The sequence below is a fragment of the Apodemus sylvaticus genome, chromosome 6, assembly GCF_947179515.1.
Source record: "Apodemus sylvaticus chromosome 6, mApoSyl1.1, whole genome shotgun sequence".
NCBI classification, from domain to species: domain Eukaryota; kingdom Metazoa; phylum Chordata; class Mammalia; order Rodentia; family Muridae; genus Apodemus; species Apodemus sylvaticus.
This window is the reverse complement of record NC_067477.1, coordinates 133,444,754-133,467,686: the sequence shown is the minus strand read 5'-3', so window position 1 is coordinate 133,467,686 and position 22,933 is coordinate 133,444,754. Positions and strand designations below refer to the sequence as shown.

General features: G+C 43.8%; 1 protein-coding gene across 3 annotated transcripts in view; it reads right to left on the bottom strand.

Annotated features, from left to right (window-relative positions):
• Camkmt (calmodulin-lysine N-methyltransferase) overlaps nt 1–22,933 on the bottom strand; it is a 382,235-nt gene that overhangs the window by 30,515 nt on the left and 328,787 nt on the right. For all 3 annotated transcript variants that reach the window (XM_052186507.1, XM_052186505.1, XM_052186506.1), the window contains 2 exons: nt 10,667–10,741; nt 2,714–2,777 (listed from right to left, as the gene is read on the bottom strand). In XM_052186507.1, coding sequence (XP_052042467.1) covers nt 2,714–2,777; nt 10,667–10,741 — 139 coding nt within the window. The remainder of the gene's footprint in view (nt 1–2,713; nt 2,778–10,666; nt 10,742–22,933) is intronic.

Genomic DNA, 22,933 nt, shown 5'->3' with positions numbered 1-22,933 from the left:
GCCATGCCAGGAGGCCTCAGAGCCCATTGGTGCTGAAATGGACTTGATACTCAGCTTCCCATCAGCCAGGCCTCTGTTTCTTCTTAGAACCACTGTCTTCTATGTTAACCTCAATAGTTGCTAGAGCGATAGAAAAGGCCAGCTGTCATTCTGGAGATTACTGTCTTGGTATGTACTCTAGGCAGGCCTTGAACTTGCCATACAGTCCAGGCTCTCCTTGAATTCATAATCTTGTTCCCTCAGCCTCCTGAATGCTGGGCTTACAGGCCTGCACCACCACATTCCAGCCATTACAAAGTCTCTTCCAGGAGGTCATTCTGGGAACCCTTGCCCTGGGGACTCTTGCTCAGACCCTGAGAGCTTGTAGGATCCTCTATGTTGAATCACCAAGGCTTCAGAATGCACCAATGCACCTCCATCTTATGTCTCTGGTGGACACTCATACTATCTTTATACATTGGGCCACAGGGCAAATGGAAGCATTGTCTAGGTTCAAAATAAACTCACACTTCGCTTTAATTGTAATGCAGCCATTGCATGTGATTTCAGTCTCAAAGCATGACGCAGTGGGGAAGTCTCCTGGAAGTATGAAAGCCATCCTTCAGAGGTAGGAGGCTTCCCACGACGATGTGGGAAGCCCCGGGCCCGCCAGCACTAGGATTCTTCATTGCTTAGTCCATGTGACCCTTCTAGGATCCAAGGAATCATGGAGGTCCAGGGTAAAAGTCCCCTGCCTCTACAGACCTGAGATTCCGAGTGACAGTTTTAATAAGTCCATATGCTATTCATTACTTCAGACTTCCTCTCTGATAGTGCCCCCCTGTCTCCCCAACCCCGAACTTTAAACCAGAACACTCAGTGGCCTTGGGCATCACTGACACTGTGAGGACCCTAAGGAAGGAGGGAAGCCTACTCCTACGTCTAACTGTGCAGGCTGGCCTTGGCCTTTTGCCTGAAGCCTGTGGAGGTGTCACCTGCTCCGGGGCTTGGCCTGGGCCTTTTCTGCCATAAAGTTAGGAACTGGCTGTCGGTCAGGGGGCTTGCTGCCCTGGCTTAGAGGGGGCTGTGTGGAGCCATACTTCAGACAGGGAAGAACAGGGTTCAGGGTTTAACACCATGAGAGAGCCTCGAGAGATTCAAGTCCAGTCTGCATTTAGGTCTATTCATAGCTTGGGCGGTTTTCTATTGTAAATCATGCAAATCTGCTGCAAAATGGAGTATTTGCTACAAATAGGCTTTGAAGGGGTGTTGGTGATCGTGAAGTACTGTTTGTGCCCATGTGAGATCCCGGAGTCCTTGAAAGCATTGTGTTTATGCATGAGACATTTTCATAGAGGCTTTGCATCCAAGCATCTCAGTGCCCTCCCCGAGAATCTTGCTTGCAAGCGTCCTCCAAGGCTAACAGGGGAGATGAAGAGGCCCAGAAGAGGCCCAGCGTCCCTTCTGCTGCCCTCGGCTTGGGCGGCCTCCTCCGTGTGGCAGCAGCCGCAGCAGCTTGGCACATGTTCCTTCCTTGCCTCAGGACCCACTTCCCACTTCAGAAGCCGAATGGAGAAGGCCGATTTAATTGAATTGATTGCCACTTACAAAGCGTTACTCCTCTGAGAGGCCTATTTAAAGTTTCTGAACTACAGAGAGATAAGGAAATAAAAAGCAATAGTGTAAAAGCAGTGGATGATTATCAAATTGCTCTGGGAGCCTTCGGTGTGAGAAAGATATAAAAGAAAGATTGAAAGGTATTAGTCCATAAGTCTCACTGAGGTCACAAGGCTAGAGTTTTTCACAAAAGACTTCAGAAACAAAACTTTAGAAAATACACAGACAGGGACACACACACACACACACACACACACACACACGCAGCAGTCATATCAGATAACTGTGACTTCTTATCTTCGACTGCACTAAGACCGTTAGCCTATTTTTAAATTCCCGGGGCACGGCAAAGAGCCTTTCGTACTTGTAAGATTTTTTTTTTAAATGCATGAGCTTTCAACTCGTTTTCTTACTTTAAATAGATGTATATTAGCTCTCCGTTTAGTCTACAGGACCTCCTAGCCTAGTGTAACAGCTCAACAAAATAAGAGTGGATACAAACTCTGTAATTTACTCACAGGCATAAATGGGTATATAAATGTAAAAATGTGCACAATATTTTATGCCATGCTTGGCTTCATTGTGACCTAATATTTATAATATGTAAATAATGGCTTCCTTTTAAAGCAAAGAACTTTTAATATACAGATTCATCTGGAAGTCCTTTTTTCTTTGATATAAACAGAAATAAAAAGAAAAAAGTAAGCTTAAGCAATAAATAAATACCAGCGACAAAGGTTACCACTGAAGGGATTTAAAATGACAGAAGTCAACATAAAAATTACAATATCACAATTCTACTTTAATGTGGAAATATTGTTATCAAAGGGAAAGACTCCACAAATTCTTTGATAAAAATCATCTCACACTATCTTTGAAGCCGTTTCATTTATTTTACTACCCATGGTGTTCCTTATCAGAAGGCCAAGGTAAGAAGTTTCCTAGTTATGATTAGGAAAGAACCTGATAGCTCAGAAGACCCAATTGAAGTTGGACATAATAAATATTAAAGTATTACATGACATTAATCCCGCCACTCTATTCCTCTCCCCATCTTTGTACGCAGACTAATTATTCTGTAGCCAGTATTCAGGAAAAAAAATAGAAACATACTTACTGTGGGTTGGAGTAATCTCTTTATTGCATCAACAAGGCTGGCTCTGTACTGGTCCAGAAACAGACTGACATTGAGAAGAGAACAGAATCCAGATTAAACTGGGCCTCCCAGCCTAATGATACTGATGTTGATAAACACAAGGCTAATTACATGTTTACACAATGCCAGAGACTGTTCTGGTCCATCCCAGGTCTGCTGGGGACAGTTAAAAAGGAGGTGCTGTGATCAGAGTTACCCTATGACTGTCAAGCTGTCAAAGTTAGAGTCCATGCCTGATTGTGCTGTGTTAATGTCACAGGGACATTTTCCAAGGTTTTTGGTTTTTTTTTAAATGAGTGTCACCTGGTGGAGATGGAACACTTGGTACTTCCTCTGGTTAGAGCCCAGTGTCCAGGTGACCAGAGGTGCCCACCAGGACCACTGTGAGGCTGCCCTTTGACAGCAAACCACCAGCCCCTTGGACCAAACCACTGGGGCGATATTGGGAATGAAGGAGGATGGATCTTAGTGATTTCCAACAGCTCGAAGATGAGACCCAACTCAAGCCCCAGGAACCAACAACCTCCAACAGCATAGCTTCGGCCATTAGGCGAGGGCTGTGGTAATTCAAGGGTTTCCTTCCCTTCACCCTCTCTTCTGGGATTTCTCCTCCTCCTCTGTGGGTCTTTGCTTTGTGTGTGTGTGTGTGTGTGTGTGTGTGTGTGTGTGTTTGTTTTGTCTGTATGACTGAGTTACTCTGCCCTTGTTTTCAGCACATCTCCTCAAACAGGTTTGGAACACAGTTTCTTCATCTAGAAAAAAGTACCCAAGACTCAAGTGTGGGTCACTCAGTAGTTGGTGGCAAGTTAACTTTCCCAGTATGATGGCTGAATGTTCCCCCTCTACAGTCTTGGGCTGCAGATTTGCCCTCTGAGGTGACTGGATTGGTGCTATTTCATTCTGCCATAGAAGATCCAGGGTCCCTTCCTGCTGGAAGACTCAACATTCAAGGCACTAGCTTAGAAGAAAAGATAAAGTGTTTATCTGACCCCATGGTTCTCAACTAATGGGTCAAGACCCAATGTGGGGGATCAAATCACCATTTCAAGGGGGTCGCCTATACTGTTGGGAAACATAGGTATTTACGTTATGATTTATAATAGTAGTAAAATTACAAAGGAAAAGGAAATGACGTTATGGCTGGGGGTCACTACAACATGAGGGACTGTATTAAAGGGCTGCAGCGTTAGGAAGGCTGAGGACCACTGTCTAGACTCTCAGACTGTGAGCTGTATTACTGTTCTTTATAAATCGTTCAGTCTGTGTATTCCTTTGTAACAGCACAGGCTTCAGTGAGGTATCTGAGCACTTATGGAAGTCAAACAACGGCTTCTCATGGGGCTGTGGTATGGAGGAGCTAGAGGAGCACAGAGCTGAGTTCTCCTCCAGACATACTGTGGTCCTCACAGCATCTCGATGAGGGCTCTAAGCACAGCTGGAGTACTCTGCCAAGACAAAGCAATGGTTTTGGACTGTGTCAACACTACCTGCTGGTAGGGCTACTTCTTTCTTTCTTTCTTTCTTTCTTTCTTTCTTTCTTTCTTTCTTTCTTTCTTTCTTTCTTTCTTTCTTTCAAAGATTTATTTATTATTATATGTAAGTACACTGTAACTGTCTTCAGACACACCAGAAGAGGGCGTCAGATCTTACTATGGATGGTTGTAAGCCACCATGTGGTTGCTGAGATTTGAACTCAGGACCTTTGGAAGAGCAGTCAGTGCTCTTAACCGGTGAGCCATTTCTCCAGCCTCCCCACCACCACCACCACCACCACTTCTTTCTGAGCTCCATATCAGGATCCATCATTTGGTGAGGATGAACGCTAAAGTTCAGGATATGTAGCTAAATCTCTGAAACATGAATACTGGCTGTTGGTACCGAGGGCTGTTGTCCTCCCTCAGATAGCAGGAAGTGGGAATGTGTGGCTCAGGTTTAATTCAGTTCTGGCTCTGACCTTTCTATATGACCATGGGTAACAATGCTGTATGTAAGCCCTCAGTTTTCTTGTCAATAAAGGGCCACCTATGTGGCTGTGGAGGACATCAAATTCATATATGTTAATTCACAATTGTTGTAGATTTATGCCGTATGAGGGACAATATTCTGCAACGGGACCAAACTTAAACTAGACCAAGCTCAACTCTAAACAAACTTTCATTCAGAGTTCATTTATGCCTCATGGTTCAGAGCATATCTAGATGGTACTGCCTCCACTGCCTGAGGCAGCTCTTCAAGGTCCTTGAAATGCAGCAAGTTTACCTCCAGTATCTGCCTTAGTGACCCTGTACAGCTGGCTCAGAGGCCCTGCCCAAGTTTACTGGTCTGCTTCAACATTTAGGAAAGCTGCTTGCCTACACAAGCGCCCTTCCAATCTGAAGAGTCTCCTCCTGGGAAGGGGGGGGGCAAGAGTTGGCCATGGAGGTACATCAAGGGGGGCTATTGGGAATTTGAGACCCGTCTGAAGGAAGGAGGAAGGGAAGTAGGAGAGAGAGGAGGAAGAGAGAAGTAATCAAGTAATGAAGTGGGTGGGAGGGCAGGGGAAGAGAAGGGGGCTTACAGGACTTTCGGGGAGTGGGGGGGCTAGAAAAGGGGAAATCATTTGAAATGTAAATAAATTATATCGAATAAAAAAATTAAAAAAAAAAAAGTAATGAAGTACTCAAGGCAGAGGACTAGACCCAGCGCCTCACACTTGCTAATCAAGCCCTTCACCACTAAGCTGTATCTTATCTCCAGCCCTGGAAAGGTGCTTTGAGCGATGGAAACTCTGGCCAACAGCTCTTCTTACAATGAGCTACTGACTGTATAAACTTCATTTCCACTTAGCAACCAGGATAACCTGGGAAAGCATTATCTTTTACAAAGTTGCATCTTTATATCTTCGGACAAAGAATATGTCTCATTTAAATGCTACAAAAATGTTCCCCTAAGTCATGTTAAGCAGTGATTCATAATCATTAAAGATCAATAAGAAGCACATCAGATTGGAACTGTGTCTTTTACAAGACACTCCATCTCACTCTTTAGAGAGGTTAGATAATCTCTGCAGTTTGATATCGTTGGCATATTGATTGTGCTGGTTATGTGGGCTTACAAGAGACCTACAGAAGACTTCTGGCTGGCTGGATACACAGTGGCTCAGCAAAGGACTGTTCTTGGCTTATTTCTGACTCCCTAAGAGCTGGTAAGACTGTTGGAAGGGGATGAACAGCACACACCGCCACACTGCCGCCGGCTGAGCTTCCAGCGTGCCCTTACAAAGCACTCTCCCCACTGTGCGTTCGAAATGGTGACAAAGAGGTTAACATCACAGCAAACTGCAAAGTGCAGCCTTAACACCCAGAGCGCATTCCGAACACAGTCATTTCAAAGGTAATGGCATCTACCCCATCGTTCCAAATCAAATTTCCCAAAAGTAATTCTTGTAGTCCTCTGAAAGATCTTTATTCCGAGCAAGCTCACTTTTCTACTTAGCTTCGATGCAGAATTCATAACGCTTTGTGGGGTACGTCATATGAGCAATTTCAATGTGCTTTAGTGGGAGTGATATGTAATCTCCTGAAAATTCACCCCTTAAATAAGTCCTAATGGCTCGGAGAACAGCAGTAGCTTAAGTGGATCTATTTAAAAAGGCTGAGTGGGTCAGTGATGGGGATGGAGATACCTTCCAACTCGCCCTTTAGTTACAGATCAAAATACCCTGACAGTCCAGTTTGGCCATTAACACACACACACACACACACACACACACACACACACCCCTCTAGGCCATTGCCTGTGGCAGCAAAAATTGCTTTGTTCCATTGAGCTGAATCAGATATTCTGACAAAGGAGAGGTGAATCCTTCTCATCATCTCCTTAAGAATCCCAGCTGTACGCAGAGCTAAGAGCATCTACAGTCCTTCTAGAGAAATTCATTCATACAGAGCATCAGGATACGATTCTTTTTGTCAATCCGCACAGAAAGGGAGACTCCTATGCAGTCTTCACGGTGAGGCCTGCTGCTTTAGATTTTACTTTCATGGATAGACAGTCTTGGCATTCAGGACCCTATTTTGGAGGGAGTGCCCAGGGATTTCTAACCTCACTTGGTTCTGCCCCTTTAGTTGTGAGATTCTGGGCTCTTTAGGGATTTCCACAGAGACTGAGACTTTCCAGGTGGGGTGAAAGGGCTGAACACACTGGAGCTAATGTGCTGCAGGGCAGGGGTGCTGAGCTGCTCGGGCTGCCCATCACCACAGCACCAGGAGACCAGGGGCTTTTAGAGCCCACGGTTAGTTTCATTTTGAGGGAGGAGAAAATCTTTTTTACAAAACAACTTAAAAGCCAAACATTTCTTCCTCATTTAGAAGAAAGCAAAAAGAACTGGGGGAAAGCAAGCAGCTTATAGTATGTGACCAGTATAAACACGCCTAGGGGAACCAGCAAGGTGGCCTGGAAAGGCAGGTGGGTGACAGGCCTGGGAACCTGCTCCTACTCCTCTCCCAAGCCGCAGCTTCAGACACACACGTCCACTGGCAGTCCCATGTGTCCAGTTCCGGTCAGGCAGTACATGGCATTTCAGGCGTGCTTTCTAAGCCTGTGACAATTCAAACTCACCAAGTCACTTCCATATTTGCAGAACCACAGCACATTGGCGAGCCATCAAATGGGTAAAGATAAAGGGATGCAGTCATTGGATTGAAAGAAAAAAAAATCTTCCGTAAAGATTCTTAGAAGCAGACTCTGGAAAGGCTGGCTAAGAATTAGCAAGCGCTTGCTCCTAAAACAGCAAGGACAGGCTGGACTGCATTCCTGCAGAATGGAATGCTTTTATTAAACTTAACAGTGAATAAGTCAATGGGGGAACTTAATAAGCAGGCTTCTCCTGCCCTGTTGTTGGATATTCTAATATTTTGATGTTTGTCAATAGCCCCCCCCCTTTTTTGTAGGTGTGGCTGCACCTCCACGTCTCGCTCTGCTTATTTCAGAGTTGACATTTTACAAGTTATTTAGGAACTGTTGAACCATGAAACTATTTTTCATTGTCAAAAATGCCGAACAGTGAAATAATGACTAGCTTTCACAGTTTGCCTCTTTATTTTATAATCTAGCTGAGTGACTAAATTTGGATCGGGAGTAAGGGACTGTCTCCTCTGGGAAATGAGTTATTCAGCACCCCCGCACCCCCACCTACTGCCCACAGGTTTATGAACATTTGAATGTAAATATAGGAATATGTGAATGATTTAAGAACATAAACATATCACCGCTTGCCAGAATCATGTGCATTTCACTTGAAGCACAGTGCGGGTTTGGACCAGGCTTGTGAATGGGGCTTGTTTCCATGTAAATGGGCTGAAGAAGTACCACTGGGTAGCCATTCAGCGAACCGGACAATGCCACCCTTGCTGGAAGTGCTTCAGTAAGAATTTAATCCAGGTACCTGGTATTCACACTTGAGCTCATGCCTCCTCTTCCCGTGGCCCACTCCACATCTCAGTCACTGCCGTGATAAAGGGGGGCTCGGGACTTAACTCCATCTATTTAAGTGTGGCACTGCTTTCTGGCAGTGAATATTTCGGGTTTCATCTTGGAGGCAGCGTCCACAGGGAGCCTTTCTCTACCCCTTGGTGACATCCTAACTAATTCAGCACAGTCTGCTTGTCAGCATCCATGCGATAACTCCTGTGGGACAGCACCAAGCCCAGTGCACGTAAGGGACACACGGAAGCCCGCGCTTCCCCGCCAGTGTACGGCGTGGATCTTAGACATCACTGTACTTTCCAAGTTTCTAAGCAGCTTGCCCATCCCCCTGGATATGAAGAGAGACCATTACCAAAGCATTTCTTTTGGAAATACTATCAGCGGCACCGTAAGAGTAGCTTAATGTTTTACATTTACAAATGGGAAATTACAGGCAGGCTGACATTCTGGCACTTATAACACCAGGGGGAAAAAAACTTAACCATCGATTCATGCATAGAAAAAGCCATTTATAAAATGAAGCCTCGGGCATGTACTTCATTTGAATCCATAAATAATTCTTCCATGGCTGCCAGATGTGTTTGTATAAGATTGTATTGTGTTATATATCTGTAATGAAAGCCTTTGACCAAATATGAACCGTGTTTATCAATCCTATAAGACCCTGTTGTTGGTTAGGTGGGAGGGAAAGGACTATGTTTTAAACACGTTGTGCAGCTATTTTTAGCCTAACCGAGAACACTAATCAGGAGGAGCTTAACTCCTCTCTCCTCTGCTAGTTCCTCCGGTACAAATGGGACAACTCGGGTGGGGGGGTGTGCATGGCACAAGCGTGACAAAGCCAGGCTGCGCTGATATTTGTGCGTGGGCCGATTTAACTGTAAATCTCTCGGCCAGACCCGCTTCTCCATCATCATCAGAGCCCATCGGGTGACCTGCATCTGAACCTTCAAAAAGACTCTGCCCCGTCCGCCCTTCTTCCTGCTTCTCTCTGAGCTGACTCTCTTGCTTAATCTGATCTAATCCTGACTGAATTCTCTTCATCTGTGCGATGAAACCTGGAGGATCCTCTCTCATGAGACTGGGTGAGGAAAGGCATTTACTAAATTACTTGGTAAATCACGTGGGTTGGTTTGAGCTCTTTCTTGCTTACACGGGAGAGTAACAACACGCTTCGAGGCACGTCGTCAATGATCAGTCAGAAATCCAGGCTTCCCCCCGTATTTGGAAAAAGGGGGCGGTCAAACTGGGAATTCTCAGCTAAAAGTGGAGCAAAATATTTACTGTTCATAGCAAAGCACATACACAGAGAGAGAGAGAGAGAGTGAGAGAGAGAGAGAGAGAGAGAGAGAGAGAGAGAGAGAGAGAGAATAATAGTAGTTGTAATGGGACAAGGAAGGGTGGATTAAAAAAAAAGCTAATCTCAGTGACTTTGGTGGGGAAGCTGTGCACTGGAAATTGTCTTTATATAGTGAGAAGGTTACATCCTGGAAACTGTATGTGCTTGCTTCTAGCTGAAGTCTGCTCTGGGTTCTAGATCTTGGGCTTGGGCTCATCGGTGTGACATAAGATCAGCATGGAACTTGTTTTCAAACCTAAAATAATCTTCATCACGGTGAAACTACGCATAGGATCTTCCTCTCAACAGACAGAAAGCCTGCACACCGTCCATGGTTTCTATACGCTGGAATAATTACTCAGACTGAATGAAGAATTGCACCAAATTAGTGGAAACAATCACAAAAGTCTATGCATATTTATCCTGAAACTTGGAATCCGACTTCCATTTACAAATATGTAACAGAGATTAGGCTAAGGTGCAAGACAAAATATCTAGGGTAAACTTATTTTTAGATACCTGACAGAGGTGGGCATAAGAATAAATGTGATTGCATGGTCTTGTGTTCAGTGTGACTAAATATCAGTTTCCAGTGCACTGGAAACATTAGTTGTCAAATACACTTCAAGAAAGGCTACTTCCCCCACGATATTCCACATATATGTTTATGTACCAGAGCGTTCATACGTGCGCACATGAATATTCCCTCATATCGATAGTCAGATCTCTCCCAAGAAGTAAGCTAATTGAGCTGTTTGTGTTGATAAACTCCTTTTCTCCAGACTGTTCCTCTCCGAGCCATAATTATTTGCAATTTGCCTAAGTCCTCCATTTACTGATACGTCAAGCATGAAACAGAGGCAATTCCAGAAAATGGAAATGCTTCTGAAAGTCAGTCTTTGGGAAATAATGTGGTAGAAGTTACTGTGTGATAGAAGACTACCTTCTAACTGTCACATGGAGATGAATATTAATTTGTTGAGGTTAAGGTGGCTTTTGTGCTTCATTTGTTGACTTGGCTTAGCCGTCAGCAAAGCAGTGCGGCCCAATTACTCCAGTGAGGCTATTTTTCCCCCTTAACAGGAGTTTTATGATTTTTATGTACTTACCAGTCAGCACACATAACAATGTCAAAATGTCCTTCCAGTTGAGAGACGTCTGTCTCATTATCCCATCGTAAAACGCTTGAGGAGAAAAAAGATTTTAAAAATTATACTTAGGGATTTTTTTTTAACTTTTGATTTTGAGCTATTAACATTATTTTCTTGTGGCACTTGGAATTATTTAAAAGGTATATACAAATTATTTCAAAAGATATAATAAAAAAAATAACCCTGGGATGTAGCTGTCTTCTGTATTTTATTTTGTCTTTAAATACAGAAGAGGAAGAATTCTCTACTGAAATAGGAAAGTTGAGTTTTTGCTAGGTTTTAGAGGTTTTTGTAGACAAAGTAGATCCTTATCTCAGGGGTTAGAGTGATTCCTGCCCCTTACCAACCATGCTGGAAAAGTGACATCGAAACCTTCTCCATCCTACTGGAGTACAAATTTATTTAAAAAAAGGAATTTATAAAAAACAAGTCACGTGAGATTTACTGTGTCTATCTTGCTTGCCCTGTCAGTCATTTTCTTCTTCTTCAGCCAGTTTCTTCTTTTTCTTAGAAATTTTCTTTATTTACATTTCAAATGTTATCCCTTTTCTACTTCCCATCCCATCCCACCCCCCACCCCACCCACTCCCACTTCCCTGTCCTGGCATTCCCCTACACTGAGGCAATGAGCCTTCACAGGACCAAGGGCCTCTCCTCTCATTGATGTCTGACAAGGCCATCCTCTGCTACATATGCGGCTGGACCCATGGGTCCCTCCATGTGTACTCTTTGGTTGGTGATTAAGTCCCTGGGAGCTCTGAGGGTACTGGTTGGTTCATATTGCTGTTCCTCCTGTGGGGCTGCAAGTCCTTCAGTTCTTTGGGTCCTTTCTCTAGCTCCTCCATTGGGGACCCTGTGCTCAGTCCAATGGTTGGCTGAGAGCATCTGCCTCTGTATTTGTCAGGCACTGGCAGGGCCTCCCAGGAGACAGCTATATCAGACTCCTGTCAGCTAGCACTTGTTGGCATCCACAAGAGTGTCTGGGTTTGGTGACTGTTAATGGGATGGATCTCCAGGTGGGGCAGTCTCTGTCTGTTTCCTACTGATGCAATGAATGATGTGGCTAGAAGGGAGGGAGGAAGCACCCTCTTGTATGTGGATGTCCTCGGTGTTTAGTACTCTCTAGAACTCCTTCCTAGGATAGTCTCCAAAAGGAGGCTCAGATAGGAAACCTCTCGTCAGTAGCAACAGTTGACAGCGTGCATTGGAAAACAACTTCAGCAACACACAGGAAGTCAGCTGTGCCCTGTGTTCCCCTCAGCTGAGGGCTGTGACGATTGATTAACGTCGTATTATAATAAAGCATTTCTCAGGGCGTTTCTCCCGCAAACCAAAACTGTGATTTGTGTCACTACTTTTTTTTTTTAAGATTTATTTACAGTGGTGGTGCATGCCTTTAATCCCAGTACTTGGGAGGCAGAGGCAGGTGGATTTCTGAGTTCGAGGTCAGCCTGGTCTACAGAGTGAGTTCTAGGACAGCCAGGGCTACATAGAGAGACCCTGTCTTGGAGAAAAAAAAAGATTTATGTATGCCTGCAGGCGAGAAGAGGACACCAGATTTCATTACACATGGTTGCTAGCCATCATGTGGGTACTGGGAACTGAACTCAGGTCCTCGGGAAGAGAAGCCTGTGCTCTTAACCTCAGAGCCATCTCTCTGGGCCCCCTGTGCTACCATTTTTCAAAAGTAGAATTCTATAGCTATTTTCTGCTTTGACTCTTTAGAGATGGACTGAGTGATGATTCCTTACCTGGACAATTATATTTGCTTAATTGAGTGGAGTCTTCATTTCTTCTGTCTTCCCAGAGACAAAGTCATGTTTGAGTGCAAAAATGATATTTAACCCCCTGGTCAGTCCAAAAATACACATTTCATACACATTGCCAGATATAAACAGTGATGACATTCTTAAGCTGAAGAAGATCAAATGCACAGCTCATCACCAAGCAGGTGGAGGGCCAGTTGGTCACTCAGTCTTGTGGCTCATCCTTACTGGGCACCTACTGTGGGCTGTGTGGCAGGCTCTGTGCTGGGCTCCATCCTACCTTGCCACTACAGAGGCCAGCCGTCCACACAGGCCAGGGATGGCTTAGGAGAAAAAGGCTACCTCGTGTGATCCTGGGGCGAGCTTTACACATTTCTCCTATGTTCTTCTACTTCTAGGCCCATGGAAGAGCCAAGTGACAAAGGAGCCCAGAAATGTCCTTAACTTGCGAGGTGGAGGCTCACTTTATTTTGGATTCCTCAGGAACTCCATGTGGCTGGCAGCACCAGCTTTTCCTGGACTTGGACATGGAGGAGAATGAGCCTGCTCGGCCCCTGTAATAAGCCTGAGAGCCCTCAGGGGGCTGGGAGTCGTGACATGAGCATGGGATCCCAGCATTTAGTAGGCAGAGGCAGGAGGATTGTGAGTTTGAGTGTAACCTGGGCTGCATAGCAAGACAAGCTCTCAAATGGCAGCTTCACTGAACTGGCTTTGTATTGCTTGCACAGTGTACAGAGACTTGCACCCCCTAGTTCTGGTTAGTCAGCCTTCTCTCGGAAAGACAGGTAAGACTGGCTCCTTCCATTTCTCTGCCAATGCCCTCTTTCTCCATGCCTAGACTACCATACGTGGACACACATGTGCATGTACACACACATGCATACATGCACACACACATGCACACGCACACACAAGCATACACATACACACATGATATACTTCAGCTGCCGGGAGGTGGTGGCACACGCCTGTAATCCCAGCACTCTGGGAGGCAGAGGCAGATTTCTGAGTTCGAGGCCAGCCTGGTCTATAGAGTGAGTTCCAGGACAGCCAGAGCAACACAGAGAAACCCTGTCTCGAAAAAACCAAATCAAAAAAACCAAAAAAAAAAAAAAAAAAAAAAAAAAAAAAAAAGATACACCTTCACCTATGGGAGAAGGAGCCAGATATTTTTTTAAATGTTTGTGTCTGATTTGTTGTAGACCCATGATTTTTGCAAAAGTCAGTATAAATTTAAGGACGATTGAGATTTCAAAGGGGGGGGGAGCCAAAACTAGGTTTTTGTAAAACTGTAAGAAGTAGGCCTGAGAGCCCAGCTACCCAGAGAAAAAGATGGGAGGATCACAAGGACAGAGCAAGTCAGGGCAACTCAGCAAGACCTTCTCTCAGGTTTAAAGGGGTGAGGAGAGGACTTGAGATGTCACCTCAGTGGCAGTCCTCAGCATGCACAGAACCCTGGGTTCCCTCCTCAGTATACAAAGGAGCAAGGACAAGAGCAGGTCAAAGGGATTCTACCTACACTGACTGCTACGCTCATTTTAATTTCTAAATGTTTACTTTCAGTTTCTAAGCATAGCTTGTTGCATACACAACATAGAACCTGGCTTCCATCCTTGTACACGAATGAGCAAGGCCTGCTCGAGACACTGTCCGCAACCCTCAGTCACTGCCGACTTCCTGTCTTTCCCAGCTTACTTGAGGATGTTTCTCTGCCCCAGTCTCTGTCTACAGTCTCCTGTCAACATGACACTGCCATCCTTCTTGAACATCTGCTTTCTTGTCCAGATCACACTCCATTTTTGTCAGTCCTGGGCACATCCCCAACTCCCCTGCCTCCGCATTCTTTAGAGCTGCCGCATGGCTCAGTGAGCTGTCCAGCCTGTCCGGGGTGCCTGAATGTGGCTACACCACACACTCCCTTGCCTGACTCACACCTGTTCTAAACTGTCACCATCTCTCACCTGGATTATTTCAGGCTTTTAATTTGTCTCCCTGTTTCTGCCTGCTTCCCTACATCTCTCCTAAGAGAGCATCCAGATTGTTCCTGTTGAAACATATATTAGATCAGGCCAGGCACGGTAGTACACACTTTTAATCCCAGCACTCTGAAGGCAGAGGTAGGTGGGTCTCTGTGAGTTCAAAACCATTTTGATCTACATATTTAGGACTACACATACCTTGTCTCAAACACACACACACACACACACACACACACACACACACACGTACGCAAGCACACACACATACACACCACATACTAACTCAGAAAACACTCCATAGATTAGATCAGAAACTTTGTCCAGCTCCCTGAGACAGTAGACACCCAGGACCAGACCCCATGCTATCAGGCCTGCTGATTTCACCTCCTATACCCTCTCTCCTTTCTGCTGTGCTCTAGTTACAATAGCTTCCCTATGGCTGCTTTAAGGCACCAGCGCGCTTCTGTCCTAGAGTCTCCATGCTGGCTTCTGGCTCTGACCAAGTACCTCACCTCCAGATATCCACGTGGTTCACATTCACACCTCCAAGTCTTTGTTCAAGTGTCATATATTTAGAGGACAGGCTTCCTTAACCATCTTCTTTAAAATCATTGTCAGATCTTTTGGGGCCAGCATTAGAAACCCAATCTTTATCTTATTCATTGGGTTTTTTCTAGCAGCAATTAACCTTTACTGCGCTACATAGCTAAATCACTAACTTTGTTTATTCTCTTTCCCCTCCGCAACACAACCATCATAAGGATGTTGTCTTAATGTTCCATCGCTGCGAAGGGACACCAAGACCAAGGCGACTCTTATGAAAGAAGGCATTGAAGTGTGGGCTGGCTTACAGTTTCTGAAGCTTAGCCCATGAGCATCACGGCGGGGAGCATGCTAGCAGGCGTGGCAGGCATGGCACGAGAGAAGATCTGCATCCTGATCCACAGACACATGAGGAGGCACGGGGCTTGGCTTGGGCGTTTGCGACCTCCGACAAGGCCAACACCTCCTATTCCTTCTGATCTTTTCAAAAGGCTCCATCTCCTCCTGATGAAGCATTCACATCTATGAGCCTATGGGGGCCATTCTCATTCAAACCACCACAGACTTCCATCTTTAAATTCTGGGGAGGCTGCTGCACATCCAGTGCCCAGGGCAGCACACAGAGGCTCCTCTGTCAGTAGAACTCCTGAGTGAGCACCACGTCGAGCACACAGAAGCACTCAGGAACTAGTTCTTGTTTTTAAGCTGTTCTCTGGATATATGTGGAAGCTACTGAAAATGCTTTCTCAAGACTTCTGCTTCCAGCAAGATGGAATACCAGGGACCGCTCTTACATCTTAACCCAAAACAACTGAAAACAAAACAATTCCTAGAAAGAACATACACACACACACACACACACACACACGTTTCCAAGACATTGGCCAGTAGCAACACTGACTAGTCACTAGTCATTGAAAGAGGATCAACACATAAAATACTCCCCAGTGTAACACATCAGAGGAGAGCCCAGGCTGCAGTGGAAAGAAAAGAACTGAGGTAGGACTCAGTAGTTTTGGAGCTAACCAGATGGAATCCAGAGACTGGGAGACTGGGGAAACCAAGGTTGCCAGAACAGAGAGAGGACCATAAAGATGAAGGCTGTAAAGAGAGAGCTCAGGGCTCAGACGGCTCCCACAGAGCATTGGGCAACAAACTAACTCGTGTGTGTGTGTGTGTGTGTGTGTGTGCGTGCGAGAGAGAGAGAGAGAGAGAGAGAGAGAGAGAGAGAGAGAACTACTTGAGGTTGAGTAAAAGCCATAGGATAGTGTTAGGGACACTGGCCCAGAGGTCACTGGGCAAGGCCAGTGCCTATTTTTAGCAGGCAGACCATAAATCCTCAGAATTCACAGTGCTGGCAGAGTCCTCAGAAGGATCTTGCCTCAGAAGTGGGAAATAATAAATCCCAGAGAAAATGCTGATCTACTATGAAGCAAATTTTAAACACAAGACCCCAAAGTACGGAATGGTTGCCATGTGACATGACAATAGCCCAGAATGAAACTCAAAAATCTTTACAGGAATACAAAAGCACTCAGATACCAACAAGTTAAAATTCAAAATGCTTAGTATGTAAGCAAAGATTGCTAGAAAAAAAACCCACTGGAATTTAACCTAAAACTGACAGAGCTATCAGACAATCAAGAAGGGCATTGATGTCTGTATCATATTAGCCTTAATGTACTTCAAATGTGGTATAGAAGCATTGTAAAATTTTTTAAATTTTCTAAAATTTTAAAGACAAAAATAAAATATATGAGAAAAACCAAACTAAACTCAATCAACATGACATTAGAAATTTCAGAGGAAAAGATGAAAGAATCTGAAGACATAGCAATAAAAACTACTCAGAATGAAGATGACAAGATGACTTGGTAGAAAAAGGCACATACTGCCAAGCCCGATAATCTAAGTTCGATTCCCAGAACCCACGTGGTAGAGGGAGAGGACCAGCTCTCCCATGACCTCTGAGTAGGCAAGTGCACACTCAGATATACATTTAAAAAAGATGTATTTATTTTATTTATATGACTGTACTGTAGCTGTCTTCAGACACACCAGAATAGGGCATCAGATCCCATTACAGATGGTTGTGAGCCACCATGTGGTTGCTGGGAATTGAACTCAGGACCTCTGGAAGAACAGAATCTTAACCACTGAATCATCTCTCCAGCCCCCAGGTATACATTAAATAAACAAACTAAAAAAAATTTAAAGCTATCCAAAATAAAAAAAAATATGAAGTAAAAGTTGTTTTTTTTTAAAACCAATGCAAGAAAACTAGGGGGACAAATATAAGTGATTTACTATTTGAAATCTTAAAAGCCCAGGAAAGGGAGGAGGCAGCGAAATGACTGGAAGAAACCCTGACTGAAGACTTTATTGACTTAGTGAGAACACCAAGATGAAAACAGTTCGACAAAGCTCACACGTAAGAAACACGGGAGAAATGCGAGCCATGCTGCGACCAAAACGACTGAGAGCAGAAGGAATTAAAAAGTTCCCAGAGGAGAAGGGAGCATCCCGTGAGAGGATGGGGCCAGAGGGAACCGGCTCCAGTGCCTTGGAAGGGTAGCGACAGCAGCTCCTCTACCCAGAATCATTGCATCAGCAGAGAGGTATTTCAGAGGGAGAGGGAAGTGGTTTTGGATACTGTGGTGGTGAGAATGGGCGTGGCCCACAGGAAGTGCTACTGTTAGGAGGTGTGGCCTTGCTGGAGGAAGTGTGCCTCTGTGGAGGCGGGCTTTGAGGCCCAGTTATTCAAGTTCAGCTTTCTGAGAAAGAGTGAGTCTTCTCCTGGCTGCTCTCAGATCAAGATGTAGAACTCTCAGCTCCTTCTTCAGCCCCACATCTACTGGACACTGCCGTGCTGCGAACCTTAATGATAATGGACTGAACTTGCAAACCTGCAGGCCATCCCCAGTTAAATGCTGTCCTTTATAACAGTGGCCTTGGTCATGGTGTCTCTTCGCAGCACTGGAAACCCTAGCGAAGACAGAGTTCTAAAGCAACAACAACAACAACAACAACAACAACATCAGTAACAAGCTGACTACCACCAGATGTGTACTCCCCCAAAATGTCAAAGAAAGTCCTTTAAGCAGAAGAAAAATGGCGCATGGAAATATGTGGCTACATAAAGGAATGGTAGGGACCAAGAATAACATATGTATGTCTAAACCTCCTTACAGTAGGAGGACCAGCTAAGCAAATACTAAGTGTTGCGAGGTTTGTAACATGCATAAACAAGTAAAACACAAACTGATAGAATAAGGTGTGGCAGGGGAGGGGCAATCGCCTTCTATGTGGGTTTATACCAACCTGCAGGGTGGAGGACAGATTTAATGAGTTAAAGAGGTATACAGCAGGGGCTGAGAAGAGGGCTCAGTAGGTAGAGTGATTGCTGTGCAAGCATGAAGACCCCAGTTTGAATCCCCAGCATCCACACAGAAGGTGGATGTGACGGCAACATGTGCCTGTAACCCCAGCACCACAGGGATCTTGGTGGCTCACTAGCCAGTCAGTGGAGCCAAAATGGCCAAGTCAGATACAGTGGGAGACCATGCCGCCAAGAGTAGGCCGAGAGAATACGGGAGGACATGACACGCTGTCTTCGACCCCTGGTTGCCAACATCTACACGGGCCAGCCCCATCTCCCCAGAAGTACACCATGCCATCTATAGTAGGGATAAGAGGAAAGCTACAATTAACAAGACAACACAATTGATCAAGCTAGGACAGAACACACCAAGTCAAGAGGAGGCGGGAGAAGATGACTATGAGGAACAGAGACGAAGAGACAAACCGTGAAAAGCAAGACCGCAGATTCTAACAGAAAATACCAGCCATTGTGTTAGCTGAGCATGCCTGAACAGTCAGTTAAACAGCAGAGGAGCCGACTAAATACAATACCTAGCCAGGCTAGGCAGTGCAGGCCTGTAATCCTACTCTGGAGGCAGAGGCAGGAAGATCACACATTTAAAGCTAGCCTGGGAAACACAGCAAGGCCCCATCTCAAAAATTAAAATATGCTTGGAGATACAGCTCGGTTGTAGAGCACTGGGCTCTGAATATGGCCCTGGTACTACAAAAAAGGAAAGGAACCAAACAAATCTAGGCCCAAGCATATGGCTTATATCAAAAGCATTTGATACATAAACACACTAAGGAGTTACAGGTGAAACTCTGGGGGAAAGACTCATGAATGCTACTCAAAAGACAGGACAGACACCTTAACCGGACGGTAGATCTTACAGGCAAGACATTTCCAGGGCTGAAAGAAATTGCTTCATCACACTAACAGGCCAGATAAGGAGGCTAGCCTTGTGCCTCTCAGGCTTATGACTGAGTAACAGAAAGCCCGCTGGATAGTGCTGACAGAACAGACAAAGCCAAGTTACCGTCAGAGATTCTAATCTCTCTCTCTCTTTAATTGGACAGTAGATAAAAACTTAACAAAGGTATGTATATATAAAGCTAATAAAGATAGCTTTAAATGCTATAAGTCATATAATTTAATTGATATTTATAGAATATAAATATAAATTAATCCATTGGTAAAGATAGAATTCATATTTTTTAAAAATAGGTCTATCCTGGATCATAACTCTCAATAGGGTTAGAAGGATCAAGATAGGATCCTTGTTTACAGTGGAATTAAAGTGGCATCAACAATAAATCAGAAATCAATATGCTATAAAATCTTCAAATATTGAGAAAATAAATATTATATTTATAAATATCCTAGCGCCCAAATAAAAAATCAAAGCAGAAACTGAGAAGCCCTTTGAACTGAATAAAGCTGGAAATCCAGCGTAGGAAGGTTTACAGGATGCTGCATAGTACACGGAGGAAATTAAGAGCAATAAACACCTACATTAGAACAAACAAACAAACATCAAACTAGTGAACGCAGTTTCTAGCCAATACATCTAAAAAAAGAGTAAATTAAACTGCACATAATCAAAGAAAGGAACTAATAAAGATCAGAAGAAAAATAAATAAAACAGACACAAAAATAATAGGGAAAAAAATCAATGAAACCACACACAGGTTCTTTGAGATCAATAAAACTGATAACCCTCAGTCAGGTCAGACTGGCCAGTGAAGAGAAAACAGGGAATACGTGTATTACTGAGGGAAGTGAGGAAGTGGCGATTCTGCAGACTGGAGCAGCACATGCTTCTGCATAAGAGTATGCCGCAGAGCTGTCCATAGCATACACATAAACACATAGACAAAATCCACATTGTGTGGATTTATCGTAAGGGGTAAGAAGGTTGTTTTGAAACTTAAAAACAGATAAATGTAACATACAATACTAATGAACTAGGAAGGAAAAACACGTGACCAACTCGAACAGGGCAGAAAATGCATCTGATATAGTAGAACATCTGTTTCTCATGAAAAAAAGCTCAGAAATAAAAGATTAGATATAATTTCCTCAAAGGCCAGAAAGATGGCTCAGCTTGTAAAGAAATCTCTTCCTCAATCTGAAAAACATCACACATAATGGTGACGTCACACATAATGGTGCCGCCACATGTAACGGTGACGTCACAGGTAATGGTGACTGGCTGCATTCTTTGCCCTGACTTCAGGAGCAAGAGCAAGCTGTTTCTTTCACCCTTCCCCGATACACTGGGGGTACAGTCAGTCCAGTAAGGCAAGAAATGAAAAGGCTTCTAGATTAGGAAGAAAAGACGTCAAGTTGTACTTCTTGGTAGCTGGCACAATAATCTATATAGAATATGCTGTGGAGAGCCAACAAAGCTACTAGTTACGGGTGTAGCAGGCTTGTGGGATACAAGATCAATACAAGAATCAATTGTATTTCTTTATACAGGCAACAAATACTGGAAATTGGAATTTCCAATTCTATATCATTTATAATAGCATAAAATTTCATAATAGCTTAAACATATAAGAGAAAAGCAATCTGACAAAAGATGACAGAAATTAAATAGGACCCAGATAAATGGGGGTGATTCAAAAGGGAAGAGAATGAAATGTGTTTTGACAATTGGTTATTCATATTTTCAAAAAAAATAATTTAAATCTATATCTTGCACCACATGCAGAAATTAACTCAAAATAGATCATAAATCCAAATGTAAACCTATCATTATAAAATTTGTCGATGAAAATATAGGAGAAAATCTTTGCAACCTTGCATTAGACAGAGATTCCTTAGATACATACAAGATACATGACCCATCAAAGAACAAATTGTTAAATTAGATAAAAATTAAAATTAAAAACTTCTGCTCTCTGAAATGCAGTGTAAGAAGAATAAAAAGACAGGCCCCAGGCTGGGAGACAATGTTTGTGAATCACGCCTGATATAGAGTTTATATCCAGAGCACACCAAGGACTCTCAGGATTTGTCAATAACACGAAAATAAGCAACTGGATTTGTTTAAAAAAAAAAACCTAGCAAAGCCTTTGAACAGACACTTCAACAAAGCTAAAGACATGAAAATTTATTCAATATTATTAATCATTAGGGAAATTAAAAGTAAGACCCTAATAAATTCCATTATACTCTTAGAATGGTTATAGTTTAAAATATCCGTCATATGGACAGCTGGCCAGGATTCGGAAGGAATGGAAGTCCTCCAATACTGCCCATGGGAATTCAAAACAGCAGCACTTTTGAAAAATCCCTTAAAAAGTCAAATAGATGCCTCTATATTATTTATTTGTTTCTATGATGGGTATATACCCTGGAGAAAGCTCATATCCATATATCTATGTTGTATACAAACTCTAAAGCTTTATCTCTAACAGTCTCATACCTGCAACAAACCAGAGGTCCAAGGGTAAAAGGACACCGTGGATTGGAAAATGTCCCACAGGCCCCCAGGGAGTGGCACTGTTCGGAGATGTGGCCTTACTGGAGGAAAACAAATCTACTGGCTCAGTCTCTGCTGCCTGCCAATCTGTCTGGGAACTCTCGGCTCTTCCTTCAGCACCATGTCTGCTTGCACAAACCATGTTTCCTGACATGATGATACTGGACTGAACCTCTGAACCTGTAAGCCCCAATGAAATGTTTTCCCTTATAAGTGTTGCCATGGTCATGGTGTCTCTTCACAGAAATGGGAACCCCAGCTACGACAGATGCATAAATCCCATGTACAAAGGGGTTCAAATGAGGAGTAGACAGGAGAAGGTATTGACAGAGGAGGTCCCAGGGTTCATGTCTGTTATAACTAGGAGCCTGGCCGAGGTTCGTGTATGTTATAACCAAGAGCCTGACTGAGGTTGGTTTTATGATCAAACGTATAGCATGGGTTTGTAAAGATGGCTCCCACAAAGCATCTAAATTATGTCCATGTCCTTCTTATGATTCTCTTGAAACCAAAGTAAAATCTTTCTCCACTTTCTTTTATTACAATGTCAAAATCTTATGTATGTTTGAATTTTGTCACCATTTTACAAATAGACACATTTGAAAACCCACCTTTCCAGAACTTCCCATGCTTTAGAAACCTCACAAAAGCTACAGACATGGAATAGTGGAAGGCCTTACCAGGATACAATAGCAGGAAGAGTGTAGTCAGAGAGCTTTGAGTTCAAGTGCCAGCATCCTCCTACACAGCAGTGAGGCTGAGGATGCTCTGGGCATTGCATCACTTCCTACACACGTGACACTGACACAGCTGTTGGACACTGTAGGACTCTGTTCAGAGACTGGAGGTCTGGGGTTGTAGCTGAATGGTAAAGAACTTGCCTACCATCTAGTAGGTGGCCCTGTGTTCAAACCCTAGATTCAAAACCAAACAATATTGTCTCCCTGCCAAAGCACTTAGTGAGAGGACAGATTACTAGCACACAGGAAAACATCAAATATGAGAAATTACTGCTGTAAGTGTTTAAAAATATAAATTTCATTTCCTTAACTCTGGCACTAATGCATCCTTTCTTTCAGTGCT